The following is an 18,263-nucleotide window of genomic DNA, read 5'->3' as shown; positions in this document are numbered from 1 at the left end:
AAATAATTCAATATACAACAACAACAACACACGTTTAGACGGCATTTTCCCCGAGATCGGGGGTTGCCGTTTGGCTACCTATGATGAAACCGAAATACCCCTCGACGCCATCCACATCTGTCACTCGCCTCAGTATCACGCAACCCCGCTTTCACCCTGTCCTTCTCCACCTGCTCTCTCCATCCCAATCGCGGACGACCCCTTCCTACCACTCCTTCAACCTCGAACTCCAACGCTCGCCTAATCCCGACCCTTTCATCCCTTCTCAACACATGTCCATACCACCGCAATCTCGATCTCCTTATCAATGTCACAATGTCCTCATTCAGTCCCATCATTGACATCAGCTCTGTACTACTCCTCCTATCCTTCACTTTAACCCCACACATCATCCTCACCATAGCTCTTTCAGCCCTCTGCAGTACACTTTCCTCCTCTCTCCTCAACACCCAAGTTTCACCACCATATACCATCGCTGCTCTCACACATGCTTTATATACCCTCCCTTTCATCTTCACTGACCATTTCTTTCCACACAATACCCCACCCAGTTCCCTAAATTTCATCCATCCCACACGAACTCTAGCCGTAACTGCGCTCAAACATCCTCCTTCCGCATTCAGCTTATCCCCTAAGTAAACAAAGCTTTCCACTCTTTCAATACCACCACTCAACCCCGTCCTTGCGTCCGTCCTATTAATCACACCATGAACACATTTCTTACATTTGAACGTGTCTTCCACCTTTTTCAGTGTCCCCCTCACACCACTACATCTCTTATGCACCCATTTCTGACATCCTATACACAATACCGAGTTAGCCTTCACTCTCCTATCACATACCCCACAGGGGTCTATTTTACTTATCACTCGCTCCCCACCTTCCCCACTCACCATTACCTTCGTCTTACCAATATTAACTTTTAACCCTTTCTTTTCAATAACACTTTTCCATCTGTCAAATTTTAACTGCAATTCTTCCATGCTATCAGCCATCAAGACTAAATCATCTGCATACAAAATCTCAAATAACAACCCCTCCATTATGTTTCCACACACAACATCCATCACAATTGCAAACAGAAACGGTGATAACACTGATCCTTGATGCACTCCTACCTTAACACTAAAAGCGTCCGACATCCTCCTTCCAACCCTCACTTTTGTCTTTGCCCCTTCATACAGCTGCATCACAGCTTTAACAAGTCTCTCATTCACTCCTTTCTTCCTCAACGCCCATTCAATGACCTTCCTCGGTACTCGATCAAAAGCCTTTTCTAGATCCACAAAACACATGTACAATCTTCGTTTCTTCTTTCTATAATTCTCCTGCAACATTCTCACCATGAACAACGCATCCACCGTTCCCCTACCAGGCATAAACCCACACTGCATTTCATTAACTGTCACCATACTTCTCAACCTCCTCTCAAGCACCCTCTCCACTACCTTCATTCCGTGCTCTAGTAATTTCACACCCCTGTATGACCCACAATCTCTCACATCTCCTTTGCCCTTTGTAACAGGTTCTTTACGGCTTCTATCAAAAGACTTGAAATTTGATGTGTAGAAACAGAAAATAAGTTTTCTTGATATTCAAATAAATCGAGATAGAATACAAATTAACAAAATATTGTTCAATTATTAAGTTAATGTATGTATTGTCGTTTGGGGTGACAAACGTGCTTTATTACTACGGTATAGACTGTCACGTTGTTGTGCGAGTGTTGTTGTTGGAATAACTGACGCCACGATGTTGCTGGATAAGAGTTGTTGTAGCTGAGGTGGTCGTTACTCTGACACTGCTGGGTTGGAGTTGTTGTTGAATTAACTGAAACTACGACACTATTGTGTTGGAGCTGTTGTTGAAATAACTGGTTGTTGCAGCGACTGTAGTTGTGGTGGTTGTTATCACTACACTGTTGTGTTGGAGTTGTTGTTGAAATAACTGAAACCACGACACTGTTGTGTTGGAGATGTTGTTGAAATAACTGGTTGTTGCAGCTGCTGTAGTTGTGGTGGTTGTTATCACGACGCTGTTGTGTTGGAGTTGTTGACTCCGCTATTACTACCTGCTACCAATTACCACTTTATTCCTATTAACGACGTTCCAGTTAGACTTGTGACTGCCAACGTCCTACCGCCAAACCTACTACCAAACGTTTTTTACTCCAAATTAAACCAATAATTACTAAAATGCAAAGTTCTACCGTCTACTATCAACCAAGAGTTAAACTACGGCGTTCTCACCCAATAATTCTCCTATTATCGCTTTATATATTTTTTGTCTTTCCGCAATGCGGCAACCCCGTTAAGATAAAATCATGAGGCGCCGCATGCTAAACCTCAACCTGTGCCACCCTTATACAACGGCACCAACACACTGTGTCGCCAATCCTCAGGTATACCTTCATCATCAAACATACTGTTAGCAATTCTCATCATAACTTCAATTCCTATCACCCCACTCGCTTTAATATGTTCTGCCGCCACTTCCGAAACCCCTGTCGCCTTACCTAGTTTCATTTCTCTAACTGCTTTCTCTACTTCCTCCATCGTCACCTTCTCTATAGGTCCGTGTGTGACCGCGGATTCCACATCTCCATCCCACTCATTCTCTTCATTCATCAACCTTTCCATATGAGCTTTCCACACCTGAGCTTTTTCCTCCTCATCTATGCACAACTTGCCAGATCCATCCCAAACACATCCATTCCCTATAACATCTTTCCTATCCCTCATTGACTGCTTTGCTACTTTGAACATTTTCCTCGAACTCACATCAAATTCCATTTCCTTCATTAACCTATCTGATGCTTTCGTCATTGCAGTTGCCACTGCCTGTTTTGCAACCTTCTTAGCCTTCCTATACTCAGACTCCGCTTCCTCCGTCATGTCCCTTCTCCATACCCTAAACCTCTCCTTTTTGACTTCCAAAACCCTTCTTATATCTTCATCCCACCACCACGTCTTACCATGCCTACACTTTCCTTTCGTCCATCCACATACTTTATCTGCCGTAGCCAACACACAGTCCCTGTATCTCTCCCAAACATCTCCATCCTTACCACTCTCCCAATTTTCAGCCACCTTCACTTCAAATGCCTTCCTCACCTCTGCATCCTGCAACTTCCATGTCTTTCTCTTTGCCACAAACTTATCCTTCTTCCTCCTCCCCATTTCTTTTGATGTCACATCCATCACAACCATACTATGCTGCAACATACCAGGTATCGCCTTCACATTCTTCACATACTTCCTATGTTTGGCCCTTACCAATATATAGTCTATCATCGATCTATGTTCCCCTGACCTATAAGTAATCAATCGTGCTGGTTCCCTTGTGAACCAAGTATTCCCCACCACCATGCTATGTGCATCCGCTAACTCCAACACTCTACGCCCTTCCTCATTCCGTATACCATATCCCCATCCCCCATGTACACCTTCATATCCGTCTGCATCCGCCCCCACATGACCATTCAAATCACCCAACAACACCACAAACTCATTCAACCCCGCTTGCCCAATCTCGTCAGAAACATCATCATAAAACCTATCCTTCTCCACTTCCTTCCTACTTTGTTGCGGAGCATATCCTGATATCACCCTCACTATTACTTTTCCAAACACCATCACCACCACAATTACCCCATTGCTTCTCCGCCTCACTTCCAACACCTTCTCCACCAACTCTTCTCTTACCATCACACCAACTCCTCTCGTACCATCATCCCCCTTCCACCACAACTTATATCTTCCACCTTTAGCCCCCACAAACCTTGTACCCTCACCCTTCCATCTGATCTCCTGTAATGCAGCCACGTCAACCATTCTCCTCTGCAGCTCCTCCACCACTTCCAAACTTCTTCCTGTCAACGTGCCTACATTCCAGGTACCAAACCTCCAACCCCTTGGTCTACAAGTAGTCCTTCCATCTATAGTGCCTTGCACCGCCACACTATAGAGTGGGGTGCCAGTAGCCAGACCATCCACAGGGCCTTGCACCACAACCCCATGGACTGGGTCTCCGGAGAGGTAGCCTTTGATGATCCAACATCACTCACAAGGCAGTGAGGGTCAGTTTAATGTCATAACCAGGACAATAAATAATTCAATATAAATATACAGATATCCATCCTCCAATAAAATCATCAGTAGGTAAATATACCTACTAATTACCCTACCTAACAAAACGGTAAGTAGAGGAAGAAACGCTGTAGAAATAATTAAATATATATTTTAACTAATCAAACCCACTTACACACAGGTTCTTATTAGTGATAATTATATGCATGCAGATAAGGAGTTTTTTCTTTGGTATAACTCGTCATCAGTGCAATTTACAGGAACGCTAATAAAATTGTTTAGGCTGTACTGTTGTTCATTACAAGGCTGTCAAGATTTTCTACACACGACAAAAATCATTATTTTTTAAATGTTATCAGGATGTCCTGGCTATGAATGTCCTGGTTATGACATTAAACTGACCCTCACTGCCTTGTGAGTGATGTTGGATCATCAAAGGCTAGGCCCACCGCTTATAACTGTGGCTGCGTAAGGAAGGGCGTCCTGCGTAAAAATTAGCCAAATAAGTTACTTATGATGACAGAAGTGACAATGGCCCTCAGTATCCCGCAGAAGAGGGTGCGCGAGGGGTATTTTGGTTTCATCATAGGTAGCCAAACGGCAACCCCCGATCTCGGGGAAAATGTCGTCTAAACGTGTGTTGTTGTTGTTGTTATCAGGCTGTTGTTGTCATCGTCGTTGTTGTTTGTTAACATGTTTCATTGGTATTGTTGTTGTTGGTTTCTTTCGTCATAACTCGTTCAGTTGGTGGCGGCGCCTCAGTCGCTTGCCATGGTGCTTTATAAATGACACTATTATTGTTATTATTATTATTATTGTTATCGTTATTGTTGTTATTTTTTCATATTATCAATGATAATAAGCGTTAAAGGACCGTACCTTCCAATGCTTTTATTCATAATTATTTAGGCTCTTAGATATTTTCTTATCTTCACCTTATCTTCCACTTTATTTGAAGTTTCAAGAAATATAATAATACGAAAAATCACTAAAACTGCTTTATACATCTCCAGTAAGACCGCACCTGGAGTATGCGGATACAGTCTGGAATCCATATCTAACAGGAGACATAAAAAAGTTAGAGCAAGTTCAGAAAAGAGCAACCAGAGTGTGTAAACTAAAAAAACTTACCATACCATGACAGATTAATTATGATTGGTTTAACAACGTTAGAAAAAAGAAGAATCAGAGGTCATTTAATTCAGATGTTCAAATTTGTAAGTGGCACAGATGTAATAAACTGGCATAATGAACCGATATTCATGTTTGACCCAAGAAAAAGAGTACGTAATAAAAGATTACGAATGGAAAAAGTTAAAAAATAAAACTGCCGAAAAAGGTTTTTTACAAATCGTATAGTCAACAATTGGAATTACTACTGTAACCTGACCCAATGCACACACGTGCATCACAGCATATTGATGTTATTAATTGTTTATAATCATGGAAAATAAATATATCGTTATATATTAAGATGTACGTTGTTTTGGGCAATTATAAATTAGCATAATGTTAATAATGATGAATATGTAACATGAAGTAATGAATATGTAACATGCTGTAATGGATATGTAACATGATGTAATGAATATGTAACATGATGTAATGAATATGTAACATGATGTAATGAATATTTAACGTGATGTAATGAATATGTAACATACTGTAACATGCTGTAATGGATATGTAACATGATGTAATGAATATGTAACATGATGTAATGATTGATGATCCAGGGGCACACCTCCCACTACCGAACCGTGTCTGCAGTGGCTGCTGTTGATACGACTGTCCTCAGGTCAGTTCATCATCATCATCACTGTCGTCGTCATCATCTTCATCATCATCATTGTCGTCGTCACCATTATAATCATCTACACCATCATCATCATTATTGTTTTTTCAGATTACCAGCTCAGGCTTTCAAGGTGGTACTCGAGCAATATCCAGAGTCTTTGGTGCGGGTGATCCAGATCATCATGATCCGACTGCAGCGAGTCACCTTCATGGCACTGCACAACTACCTGGGACTCAGTCAGGAACTCATCAACCACGTGCGTCTCCTGCTTTCCTGCTCTGCCTCATTGTTGCCTTGTTGCAGTGTCACATCGTTGCATTGTTCTATTGCATTGACGTATTACATGTTGCATTGTTGTTCTATTGCATTGTTATATGGTTGCATTGTTCACTTGTTGTGTTATGTTACATATATCATTCATGTCTGCTGCATTGTTACATTGTTATTTTGCTCCATTGATGACGAGGGTGCTTGTGTTTGTTATTTTCATTTATATTTTATATGTCATACATTTTGTCGTTTAAGTTTGTTATTGCCATTATTCATTCTTTTGTTGACGTATGAGTTTATGTCCATCTGCAGTTGATGCATCTTCTAGTCAAATTATCCATGCTAACCCAACCAACCAACAAACCAATCAACCAACCAACCAAAAAACTAACCAATTAATCAACCATCCATTCAAATAACTAAGCTACCATTCAACCCACCATCCAAACAAAAACCTCACTGATCAACTGGTCAACCAATCAGCCAACCAATAACTGAACAACATATTCAGGAGTCACAGACGGACAGGGAATTCCTTATTCATTCCAGTTTTTCTGGCATCTCAAAGGCCAGTCCTGTTCATAACAAATGCAAATCAGCTAACATCAAATCGGACAGTTTTGCGACGTCCATCTTTGATCACCCGTCAGCACTCTCCACAGTTGCTTCGTCTACTGCAGACACAAATCCGCTTGCCTCTGCGACATCAACAACAGCAGTAGCAACATCTGAAGCCAAGTCTTCTGCGACCTTTCCGAGCAAGATATCCTCAATCAATGGAGGTATGAATGGGTGGATGTGTTTATTTGCAAGTGCAAGTGCACGTATGTTTGCATCTGTGCATGTGTACGCTTCTACTCAGTTCGGATAATTATTTAATTAATTGTAGATATTTAATTGCGTAGAATCAGGCAGCCAGTTGGAAGCTTCAGACTTTGTAGCTGCGTGCAGCAGAGCCAGAGTACATCCATCCGATCTCATCGACACTAATAAGAACAACTGCGTAAGATTGTCACGATCATTATTGTTCTTTTTATTTTTTTTAATTCTCAATGTTCAATATTTAGTTTCAATTTTTAATATTATGATATCACCTCAAAACTGAAATTAGTAAAAAATTAAAACATTTTGTTGTTGTAAAGTTCAATTCTTGTGTCATTGAAGGCAGATGAACATTTTAAAATCTCTTATGAACCTTATCATGAGGCTTAACGTTAATTATTTAGAAGGCATTTCTGAAACGGACCAAAGAATTTAATAAGAGAGCAAGATCTCATTCCCCAGTTCTATCTCCTCTGTCTCCCACAAAATCCATGCAGAACCAAGGTTGGTCCATGATAAGTTGAGGAATTGGTTAATTACATGGTTGGCTGGTTGAGTGTTTATCTGGTTGGCTGGTTGATTGATTAGTCAGGGTTTTTTTAAAAAAATTGATTAATTATTGGAATATGATTAATTGACCAATTGAGAAATTTGTTAGTAATCCTTTCTTTTGTTTGTTTTTAATGAAATATCTCAAAAATTATCCAGAGATAAGTTTCTTAAATTTGCTTTTTGACATTTTCAGATAATGTAAAAAAGTTGAATGATTTACTGAAATCTGGTCAACAAGCATCCAATGATCAACAGCAACCAATCCAACAACAACAACCACTAGTCCAACAACAACTACCAGTCCAACAACAACAACAACATCAACAACTTATTCAACAACAACATCTCAAGCAAAATGTTCATGTGCAACAATCTCCAGAGCATAAACAACACAAGCATAAGAAAAATTTACACTTACAAATGCATCCTTCTGCTTTGCAACAACAACATCTGCAACAACATCTGCCACAAAACCAACATCAACATGTAAAACCATTCGTTGCCCAACCTTTCTACAACAACAACCAAACATTCAATCAGATGCCTCTTGACAACAACAATATATTTCCTCAGAATTATCACCACCATCACCACGTGCATTCTTCTCATCATTATCAGCACCCACTTGCCAATTATCACAACTCGTCATTGGATGGCTTATCGTCCAATCAGATTTTAGATATTGCCATGCAAGACTTGGCAAAACTTCTTGGATTAACAGTTAGTTGGTCACTTGTTTTGTATGTGTTGTGTGTGGTGTTGATGTGTTGTGTGTGTGTAATGTTGGTGTGTTGTGTGTAAAGCTGATGTGTTGTGTGTGATGTTGATGCGTTGCGTGTGATCTTGATAATTTTGCTTGTTAAGGACCCAACAATTTTGAAGGATAAGTGCTTGTTGAGACATGTTCGTGCCAACACGATGCTCGTCAAACAGGGCGATCAAGTTGGTGCTTGCTGGCTACTGTGGCATTATTATCATTATTATCATTATTGTTCTTTTTCTTGTTATTATATTATTATTGTTATTGTGGCTTTTTTATTACTTCAAACATCGGTTCTCATATGTTCACCTGTATCAACCTACCTACCTCCTATCTATCTAGTATCTACCCACCCACCTCCTATCTATCTAGTATCTACCCACCCACCTACCTCCTATCTACCTACCTACCTACCCACCTCCTATCTATCTAACCACCCACCTACCTACCTCCTATCTATCTACCCACCCACCCACCCACCTACACACCTATATCTATTCAACATTCTGCATTCAACATTTCAATATTAGTTGGCTACGCGTTTGATTTCGGTTTATTGGTTCAAATCTTTATTTGCACTTGTATATGTAATAATTAATTTTAAAAAGTTTTTTTCTTGAACATTCAATGATATGGGTCTAAACGTTGATCTTTTATTTGTTGATTTTTGTTTATGTTTGTTTGTTTGTGTCATTTCAATTTTGCCTTTCCTCTTTTAATAATAGTAATAATAATAATAAAAGTAATAATAGTAGTAATAATAATACTAATAATTATAGTAATAATTATAATAATAATCTATTATACTTCTTGTATACATTGTGGCATCTATTCACCATTCACACATACGTCATTCATTTGATTCAACGTTAACATTTTCATTCTAAATTTTTTCTTTCACTGTTTGCTATGTGTCTAACTATTTCAAAGTTATTTTTATCATCCACTTACACATCCTTCAATTCCTCCAACGTTCATCCATCGCTCATTTTTCCATCTATCCATCATTCGTCCATTTATCATCTATTCATCCGTCATACTTTCTCACTCACTCACTCACTCACTCACTCACTTACTCACTCACTTGCTAATGAAGGAATGCAGTATCTACTTCATGGTCAGTGGCTTGGTTCAAGTTCTCCAGCAAATTGTTGGCAAGGAGTCTGAAAACGTACGTCTCAATTTATTTCATACATCCTTGTTACAACATTTTCAAATGTATGTATCTTTGTTCGTGTTTGTGTGTGTGTTTGTGTGTGTGTGTGTGTGTGTGTGTGTGTGTGTGTGTGTGTGTGTGTGTGTGTGGATGAGTGAGTTAGTGGTATGTGGTGGTATGTGGTGTGTACATTTTTTTAAGTTTGGACATCATTATCGTTAGTGGTGGCACTATATATTGTTTTCATCGTCACTGTAATCTTATTAATCTTTTGAGTTTCAACATGGCATCCCTTCAAACACCCAACTTCTCAGTATTCATTCCTTTTCATATTTATTCGGATTTGATGGTCCGATGTTGGTGATGATGATATGAATATGATGACTGCTGTGGATTAATGTTGGTTAACGATAATCAGCTGATGGTAACTACGGTGGTTATTAATGTGATACTTAGACGTGATAGAAGAAGGAGGATGTACATTTCTTATAAAGAACATTTTTGTCAATGTTGTCAATCAACTAACTCAACTAATGCAGTCAATCTTTCAGTTCTTCCAATTCATTTATAATTATTTATTATTCATGGCATGAAACCTATTTCACATATGGTGAAGCATATTCCACATGCGTTGAAACATATTCCACATGTGTTGAAACATTGATTGTCATGGCCAGAGAACGATGTACATAGTGGAGCCTGGTGAGTTGGTCGGAGCACTGGCGGTTTTGACTGGGGAGCCTTCATTCTTCTCCATGAAAGCCATCTCTGATGTCATCTTTGTTCACATTGCCAAGCAGGACTTCTATCTGTTAGTTGTTGTTGTTGTTGATGTTGCTGTTGCTGCTGTTGTTGCTGCTTTTGTTGTTGTTGTTGGTGGTGATGGTGGTGGTGGTGCTATTATGTCAGAGGGTGGATGGATTGTTAATAAGTGATGGTAGATGGTTGGTTGTTTGTTGGTTGATGTTGGCAGATGGTCGGTGCATTTAGAGTGTCCAGTGAAACGCTTGCTAGATTAACATTTCATTCATAGTTTATATTCATGTATTGGTAGCAATGTTATCTTTTTGTAATATTTTCAGACTTACTCAGATTTTCTGTAAAAATATTTTTAATTGAATCATTATTTATTCAGTCTTTCAAATAATTTAGTTGCGTTTATAATAATTGGTTTCCAAATGTTTCCAAATTGGACTAATATATGCAGTTATAACTGTTGAACCAGGTTGATGAAGATCCAACCAAGCATAGTTCTGAATGCTGGCAGGACAGTCATCAAGAGAATGTCACATTTTGTTCGACAGATTGATTTTGCTCTCGACTGGGTGCTTATTGAGGCTGGCAGGGCTCTCTACAGGTAGATTTATTTATTGGTTGTCGTAAGTTTGTTGGTGTTTGTGAGTTGTCGGTTGGTTGGTTTGTTGTTCAGTGGTTGTTTCACTGAATGGTATTTTATCCTTTTTTACTCATCCCAGTCCCTTCCAAATATCAGTTAGTTAGACAGCTACATAACGGCTGCATCAATTTTATAATATCTGTCTATTGGTTAAGTTCTCTTGCTGACTGTAGTTTTTAAACTTAAATTGATCTCACATCTCAAAGTAGAATTGTTGTAGTACATTCAAGGACAAAATAATTTTCACAATGATAATTGCTGCTGTACAGCTTGTTTAATTACGATAAATTTTTACTTATAAATTTTTACTGCTGTTATGTGTAGAGTTAATTGGACGCATGCAGAGTGCATTCAACCTCAATGCCAATCTAAATTGTTTGAAATTTATTCTAAATCTATTTGAAATTGTTTACATTCAATGCAAGCAGTGGATAGCTGCCAACATTGCATGATGAATTTCTACCCGTAATATTTTCAACAGTTGACAGAAATAATCTGTCTGTCTTCCTATGTACTCTCATTGGCAACTTTCACTGGCAGCATTGTTATTAAAAACAGTTTGGTTTAGCATTTTTATGAATTAACGAAAAATCTGTAAAGTAGATTGGATAGAAAATGAAATACCCAACGCAACAGTTTAAGATGGAATTAAACATTAGACATATTTTCTAAACAATCACAAAACTGTTTTGTGACTGAGACTTTTTTCAATAATATAAATAATAATTGCAGTTTTAATAATGGTAATAAAAGTTTGTGAAAATTTGTTGAAAAGAGTAACTTCGATGAATTAATTATTTTCAATAAGCGCAAGTCATCTGTATAGATTAATCGTCATAATCACATCTAACGAGATGCTTTCTATTCTATCATCATCATCATCAACTTACTGCTAGATGGCCTATTTATAGTTTATTAGGTTTTAACTGGTTTAAAAATGGGTCCAAAATGATTGTAGCAATTAGTTGAATGAAGGTTTTGAGTTTGGCCGCCATTGGTTTGGAATTAATATTTTAATTTAATTTTAACATTTAATTTCAAATTATTTAAAAATAGCCGATATTCACATATACAGCAACAAACGTTAAGCTATTGTTAAAATGGCCATTCCTGGCTCCGTACGCTTTTGTATTAGAAGATGTATGTACTGTGTGTTGTTGCGACTTAAAATAAAATATTAATACTACTACTTTAATTTAATATTAATTATGTCGACGATAAATCTAATTTAATCACAAGAAATTTAAGGTGATAATGATGGTAATAATAATGGTATTAATAATGGTTGTAATAACAATATAAAAATAATAATGGATACTGTATCATCATATTTGGCATCCACGAGAGACGCCGGACGAGGTGGCAGGACCCGACTTTTCCCTCATTAACAGGCAGCCGACCTCTGCTACAATGCTCAGCCCTGGAACATCACTTTACAGCAACATTACAGCAGCAATTGCGAAAGAAGCACATAAATTCGTAAATTCTGTTACCGTCACGATCTCTGTTTCCGTTGTCGCAATTTTATAACGCGCCCTCGATAAACCACCCACTCACCCGCCCACCTACCCACCCACTCAGGCAGGGAGAGAAGTCGGACTGCGTGTACATCATCCTGAATGGTCGCATTCGATCGGTCATCCAGTTGGCTTCCGGCAAGAAGGAACTGGTGGGTGAGTACGGCAGGGGTGAGTTGGTCGGCCTGGTTGAGGTGCTCACACAGACCGACAGATCTACCACCCTCATGGCTGTCAGGTGAGTTTCACTAACATAACAAAAAAAACTCTAAAAAAAATTCAACCCAATGCTTATAATGTATAGTGGTAGTTCGTACACGAATTTGTTTTGTTTGTAAAATATTCAAATCTGCTTTCTCATGAATTTTGTTGGTTTTATTGATTTTTACTGTTATTTGTTTTGAGTCATCTTTTTAGTGAAGTGTTTGCTAATTTTTTAAAGCATCAAAGTGAAGTTCCAAAAATGTGGTAAAATGTTTGATGCACACCGCATAGCATAACATAAATGGAAGAAATAAAGGGCGCGAACTTCCTTTGCCCTCCAGCCGTGAGGAAGGTCTCACGCAAAATACTGGTGGGTATTGTGAGGCGAGCCAACCTTCGACCTACTTTCATACAGCACAGCAGAGTCTCAAATTTTTTCTTTCCACCGCAACTACCAACTTGTATAATTGGTTCGCCTGGATCAACTTTTTAAATTTTCTTAAGCCCTCTGACAATAATAGTTCTGACAGTTATTATCATATTTAAATTATTGTTTTTATTATTTCTGTTTCTATTGTTATTATTTTTGTTATTATGTTTTTTGCTCTTTAATTCATTTGATGGATGGATGGATGGATGGATGGATGGATGGATGGATGGATGGGTGAATGGATGGATGGATGGATGGATGGGTATGCTTAATCTGAACAATTTGAATCCATCTTTTACGATCTTTTGCGAAATTGCGTCCATTAAGACGTTTGGAGATCATACTGTTGGTTGTTGTCAATAGCCTGGTTGGACGTCGCATGATGCTGCTGATGTCGATATTTTGCACTAACCCGACAGCAAGTTATTATTTATTCATTTATTATTTCTTTATCTACAGAGACACAGAACTAGCTCAGATCCCTGATGAAATGTTGAACCTCATCAAAAAAAAGCACCCACAAGTCGTTACCAGATTGATCCACCTACTTGGACAGCGAATACTTGGGTCGCTTGGAAACCAAACTGGAGTATATTCTACACTTATGGGTCAGTTCATTTATTCATAACAATGATGATGGCAGTGATACATTTTTTAATTATTTTTTTCTTTCAATTCAATTTTTTCACTTCTAGAGCTTACTCTAGTTTATAAAACTTTTTTCAAATCAATTTTTTTTCCTGCTAATTGCTTTTTTTATTAAACGTGAAAATGTGTTCCAATTGAAAACATGACTGCCCCAGAGCAAGTAGACATAGACACGAAGTGCACAGCCGGAAACCTAGCAACGGTTGCCGTAGTCGCAGTGAATGAAAAAGTTCCCATTCAGTGCTTCACGTTGGAGTTGCAGAATTCTTTGAATGCAATCGGTCAGTTAGTACACAAATTTAAGCTCTTGATTCAATATTTAATAAAAAATAATCTGAAATTGTAGGTCCCACGTTGAGGCTGAACAGTGAAATTGTGCAGAACAAGCTGGGCAAAACGGCTTTTGATGCGTTAGGATTTTTTCATTGAATGTTGATAAATAATAATGTAATAACTGTTGAATTCATTCATGTTAAGATGTATATAACTTTGTGAATAATTATCTTCGTTATATAGTTTTGCAATGGGGAAATAACACAGTAATAGGCTTCAATTCATCAACACATGCTATTTCATTTACACATCATTTGACAAACCTTTTTTAATTAATTATTTTTTATTTTGCTCAACTTTTAATAATTCTTTCATTAATCATTTTATGTATTTTCTTTTTGGTGGTTCGGATCACTGGCTCATTTTATATTTTTTTGCCAATAAAAACTCTTGTAGAAAATTGTACTGCTATAGTTCTTAGTGCATGCACTCGCACATACAAAACAAACACACACACACACAATGCAAACAAACACACACACAATGCAAACAAACACACACACACACACAATGCAAACAAACAAACAAACACACACACAATGCAAACAAACAAACACACACACAATGCAAACAAACACACACACACAATGCAAACAAGCACACAAACAAACACACACACACAATGCAAACAAACAAACACACACACACAATGCATTCCCACAAACAGGATAAATGAGTATCGACTGTCCAGTTGGCTGGGACAACAGGAGGACTTTCACAGGATGGTGCTGTACGAATGCGACTTCTACATGTCGCCATGGACACAAAGATGCGTCAGGCAGTCTGACTGCATTCTCATCGTTGCTGTGGCAGAACATGATTCATCGGTTGCCAAGGTTGCTGCTGTTTTGAATAACCTAATAAAAAGAATTATTTTCTTTCCAGGGTTTCAATAATGCTATCGCGTTTTCATTTAATCATATTTTCAACATATCTTACTTCCAACTACTTGACCGTATTTTCGTCATCATCTTTCTTTACTGTGATAATAATAGCAGCTGGGTCGTTCGTCATTCTTTTTAAAATACTAAATTAGTGCAATTTCTAATTTATTATCATATTTGATATGCTACAAACTCCAAAATATTTTAAAGTATTGGTAATATATTAATTTTAATACTGTAGTAATGTACGTATGCGCGCACACGCACGCACACACTCACGCACACTTATATACGTATATATACAGTATTGTATGAATTCTATAGAATTGTTGGCATTAATCAATTTAAAGTTTGTCTTTTCTATTTTTCTTACTAGAATTTTCTGGAAATTGTTAAATTTGTTGAAAATAGAATTATCCAAGTTCATGATGAAAATTTAATAAAACTGTTGTTATCCAAATTTCAACATGCAGATATATCTTATTTCGATTTTTTACAAATCATCTTCAGTGCAGGTTTGGTTTATATAGTTTCTTTAAACAAAGAAAAGTTATTAGTTGGTGTCGTATTCTTTATTTTTGTTGTTGTCATTTCTTTGTTCTTCATTGTTATTGAAGTTACTATTCAGGCGTCGAGTTGGTAATGATGTTGTCATTCTTTGTTGGATGTTTATTTGGCTATGACTATTGATGCAACTACACGCATCTTAAAATTGCAGAAGCAGTTATAATTGACATCAATAAACCAAAAATAAATATACAACAAAAAATGACAACCTCACTCCCAACCCGGCTCTTAATCAACAATGAAAACAAAAAAGTAATAAAAACTAGCATTGTAAATAGTGACAAAGAAGAATATGATGCTATCGATGAAGAAAAGGAAACCAACGAAGATAGACCAGCCAATAAAGAAACCTGTCACCTAATTTCCATCTAAGTTCACTTTGACAAAGTGAATATTTCCCTATATAAACTAAATCGCACTGATGATGATTCATACGGAATCGAAATATGGCCTTATTTGCGGCATGAATTCGGAAAATAAGTTTATTTTGAATTTTAATAAACTAAACGTTCACCAAAAAACTTTAGTGAGAAAAATCGAAAAAACGAACTACAAACATATTAACGCCAAACATTCGGTAGAATTTATAGAATATTGTTAAAATTATGGTCTATTACCAGCATATATAATATATATATGTATATATAATATATTTGCTAGTTTGAAAAGCAATTGGAAATGATGTCGGTAAGAGCTCAGAAGAAACTCATCCTCCTGCACAAGATGGACACGCCATGTCCGAAGAACACACTGGACTGGTTGAATGTTAGGAGCTGGTGTTCTGGTCATTACCACATCAGATGTCCAAAGAGAGTCTTCAGTCGCAAATCCACCATCAAAATGGTTAGAGGTTTTAGGCTATATGTGTGCTTGTGTACGTTTTGATGAGTCATAACAATCTTGAAGACAGACACGAGTCGCAGATCTAGAACATCACTAATTATAATTTTAATAGTAGTTCATTTTAAGCATAGAAATATATCATTTTAATCAAGACAATAATTTTAGTCTAATAGTCTGTATATAACATTTTTCGCATTTTTTACATTGTTCACGTAATTTTTCAGCTAAATGAATCTTATTCAAAAACAGTAATGCAGAAGTTAATAGCGTTAATGAATAAGACGACAGCAAAATAATTCGTAATGCAACATTGACATTGCACATTAATCAAACTCAACACTCAGATGGAAACTTATAGGGACCTATCAAGTCAGACCCCTGATAGACTGACAGACTTCAGTCGACTGGCTAGACTTTTAACAGGGACGAGCATCGGGGTTGTGCTTGGAGGCGGTGGAGCCAGGTTCACTTTTTTATTTGTTTGTTTCCTTTATATTTTGACAAGCTGATTTCTCATAAACATTTTAACAAAAAACAAAGTTGTTGTTTTTATAAATTGTTTTTGTCACTACTTAGTTGACAAAATTATACAAGGCAACAAATTTTTCGAGCAAAAATTTGCTTCGTCGTTGTTATTGTTTATTATTATTATTATTATTATTATTCCATATTTTGAACAGTTGTTGCACTGACTTTGATGCATATTAGGCCTGTGTACACACAAAATAGTTCAGTGAAAAATATTTGTCACTAAAACTGCTTTGTAAAACATCGTTCAATAAAGTGCTTTTAGAACTGAATCGTAAATTCCGATATCATAATGATTAATGTTGTCGAATTTTTAACAATTCGATGTTATTATTGTTTTCATGCATATATATATATATATATATATATATATTGTATTGTGTGTGTGTGTATTATTGAGAATATCACACCATGTTCTGCGCTGGTTAACTTCCTGTTTAATTTTTCGATTTTTTTAACCGTAGGTCGTAAATCGTTTTCAAGTTTAAACCCGTAGAACAAAAAGCTTTTTTAGATATTTCTATACCATCTTCGGTGTTCGAATTGATACGTTGTGTATGTTGCCGGATGCTTAAGTATATATACACTGTGTCTTTACAATGTTAATTCTTTGTTTAATGTGAATCATTAACGGTCATTTAATTAGTTATTACGATGTTCAACTTTGTGCAATAGGACACTTTTACGTATCATCATTAATAGAATAAGTAAATAGTGACAAAGAAGAATATGATGCTATCGATGAAGAAAAGGAGACCAAAGAGGATGACCAGCCAATAAAGAAACCTGACACCTAATTTCCATCTAAGTTCATTTTGACAAAGTCAATATTTCCCTATATAAACATCAAAAAGCACTGATGATGATCCATTCGGAATCGAAATATGGCCTTATTTGCAGCATGAATTCGGAAAATAAGTTTAATTTGAATTTTAATAAACTAAACGTTCACCAAAAAATTTTAGTGAGAAAAATTGAAAAAACGAACTACAAACATATTAACGCCAAACATTCGGTAAAATTTATAGGATATTGTAAAAATATATATATATATATATGGGTCATTCTCTGTCAACTTGAACCATGGTCCACGCCCGACCATCTCCGATTTTTTTAAAATTTGAACAGTAAGTACCTCAATGTATTTCATCGACAAAATAAAATTTTTATAAAAAAATTTCAATTATTTTTCAAGTTATGAAGATTTTTGTGACAGCATCCTCAAATTTTTGAGCGATTTTTTTCAAAACTTGTACCTACGTAGAACGCTATATCTCTTGAACTAGCCAACATATCTTGATGAAATTTTTTGTGCATATCAGTGAAACAATGTAATAACAAAAAAAATAAATGTTATTGTCTCGAATCAAAGGATATTTTGAACAAAAAATCTAGAAAAAAATGAATTTTTTGAAAATTTCACCGATTTCAAAACAGCGTAGCTCAAAATCTATCGCAAAATAAATA

General features: G+C 36.8%; 3 protein-coding genes across 3 annotated transcripts in view; 2 read left to right on the top strand and 1 right to left on the bottom strand.

The window, feature by feature from the left end:
• Positions 1-1,707: 1,707 nt before the first annotated feature.
• On the bottom strand, positions 1,708-4,672 carry HELRODRAFT_161001 (hypothetical protein; the record flags this gene model as incomplete). Its single annotated transcript, XM_009020990.1, has 3 exons — positions 1,708-1,804; positions 3,157-4,042; positions 4,600-4,672. The coding sequence occupies 3 exons, from the start codon at positions 4,670-4,672 to the stop codon at positions 1,708-1,710; spliced, it is 1,056 nt and encodes a 351-aa protein (XP_009019238.1).
• Positions 4,673-5,815: 1,143 nt separating this feature from the next.
• HELRODRAFT_161000 (hypothetical protein) lies at positions 5,816-16,976 on the top strand (the record flags this gene model as incomplete). The annotated part of the gene is made up of 17 exons (XM_009020989.1): positions 5,816-5,886; positions 5,995-6,142; positions 6,725-6,938; positions 7,062-7,159; positions 8,149-8,250; positions 8,395-8,472; positions 9,387-9,461; positions 10,124-10,257; positions 10,672-10,803; positions 12,424-12,597; positions 13,453-13,601; positions 13,797-13,922; positions 13,988-14,051; positions 14,642-14,810; positions 16,086-16,268; positions 16,613-16,731; positions 16,949-16,976. 17 exons carry the CDS (start codon positions 5,816-5,818, stop codon positions 16,974-16,976), a joined length of 2,064 nt encoding a protein of 687 aa, XP_009019237.1.
• A 903-nt stretch (positions 16,977-17,879) lies between these two features.
• The window catches only part of HELRODRAFT_188493 (hypothetical protein), a gene marked incomplete at both ends in the record, with an annotated part of 9,114 nt that continues 8,730 nt past the window's right edge, over positions 17,880-18,263 (top strand). Inside the window, one exon of the mRNA XM_009020988.1 lies at positions 17,880-17,923. Coding sequence (XP_009019236.1) covers positions 17,880-17,923 — 44 coding nt within the window. The remainder of the gene's footprint in view (positions 17,924-18,263) is intronic.

The sequence above is a fragment of the Helobdella robusta genome (assembly GCF_000326865.2).
Source record: "Helobdella robusta unplaced genomic scaffold HELROscaffold_3, whole genome shotgun sequence".
NCBI classification, from domain to species: Eukaryota; Metazoa; Annelida; class Clitellata; order Rhynchobdellida; family Glossiphoniidae; genus Helobdella; species Helobdella robusta.
Note: the sequence above shows the minus strand (reverse complement) of the source record. Positions and strands in the feature narration are given on the sequence as shown.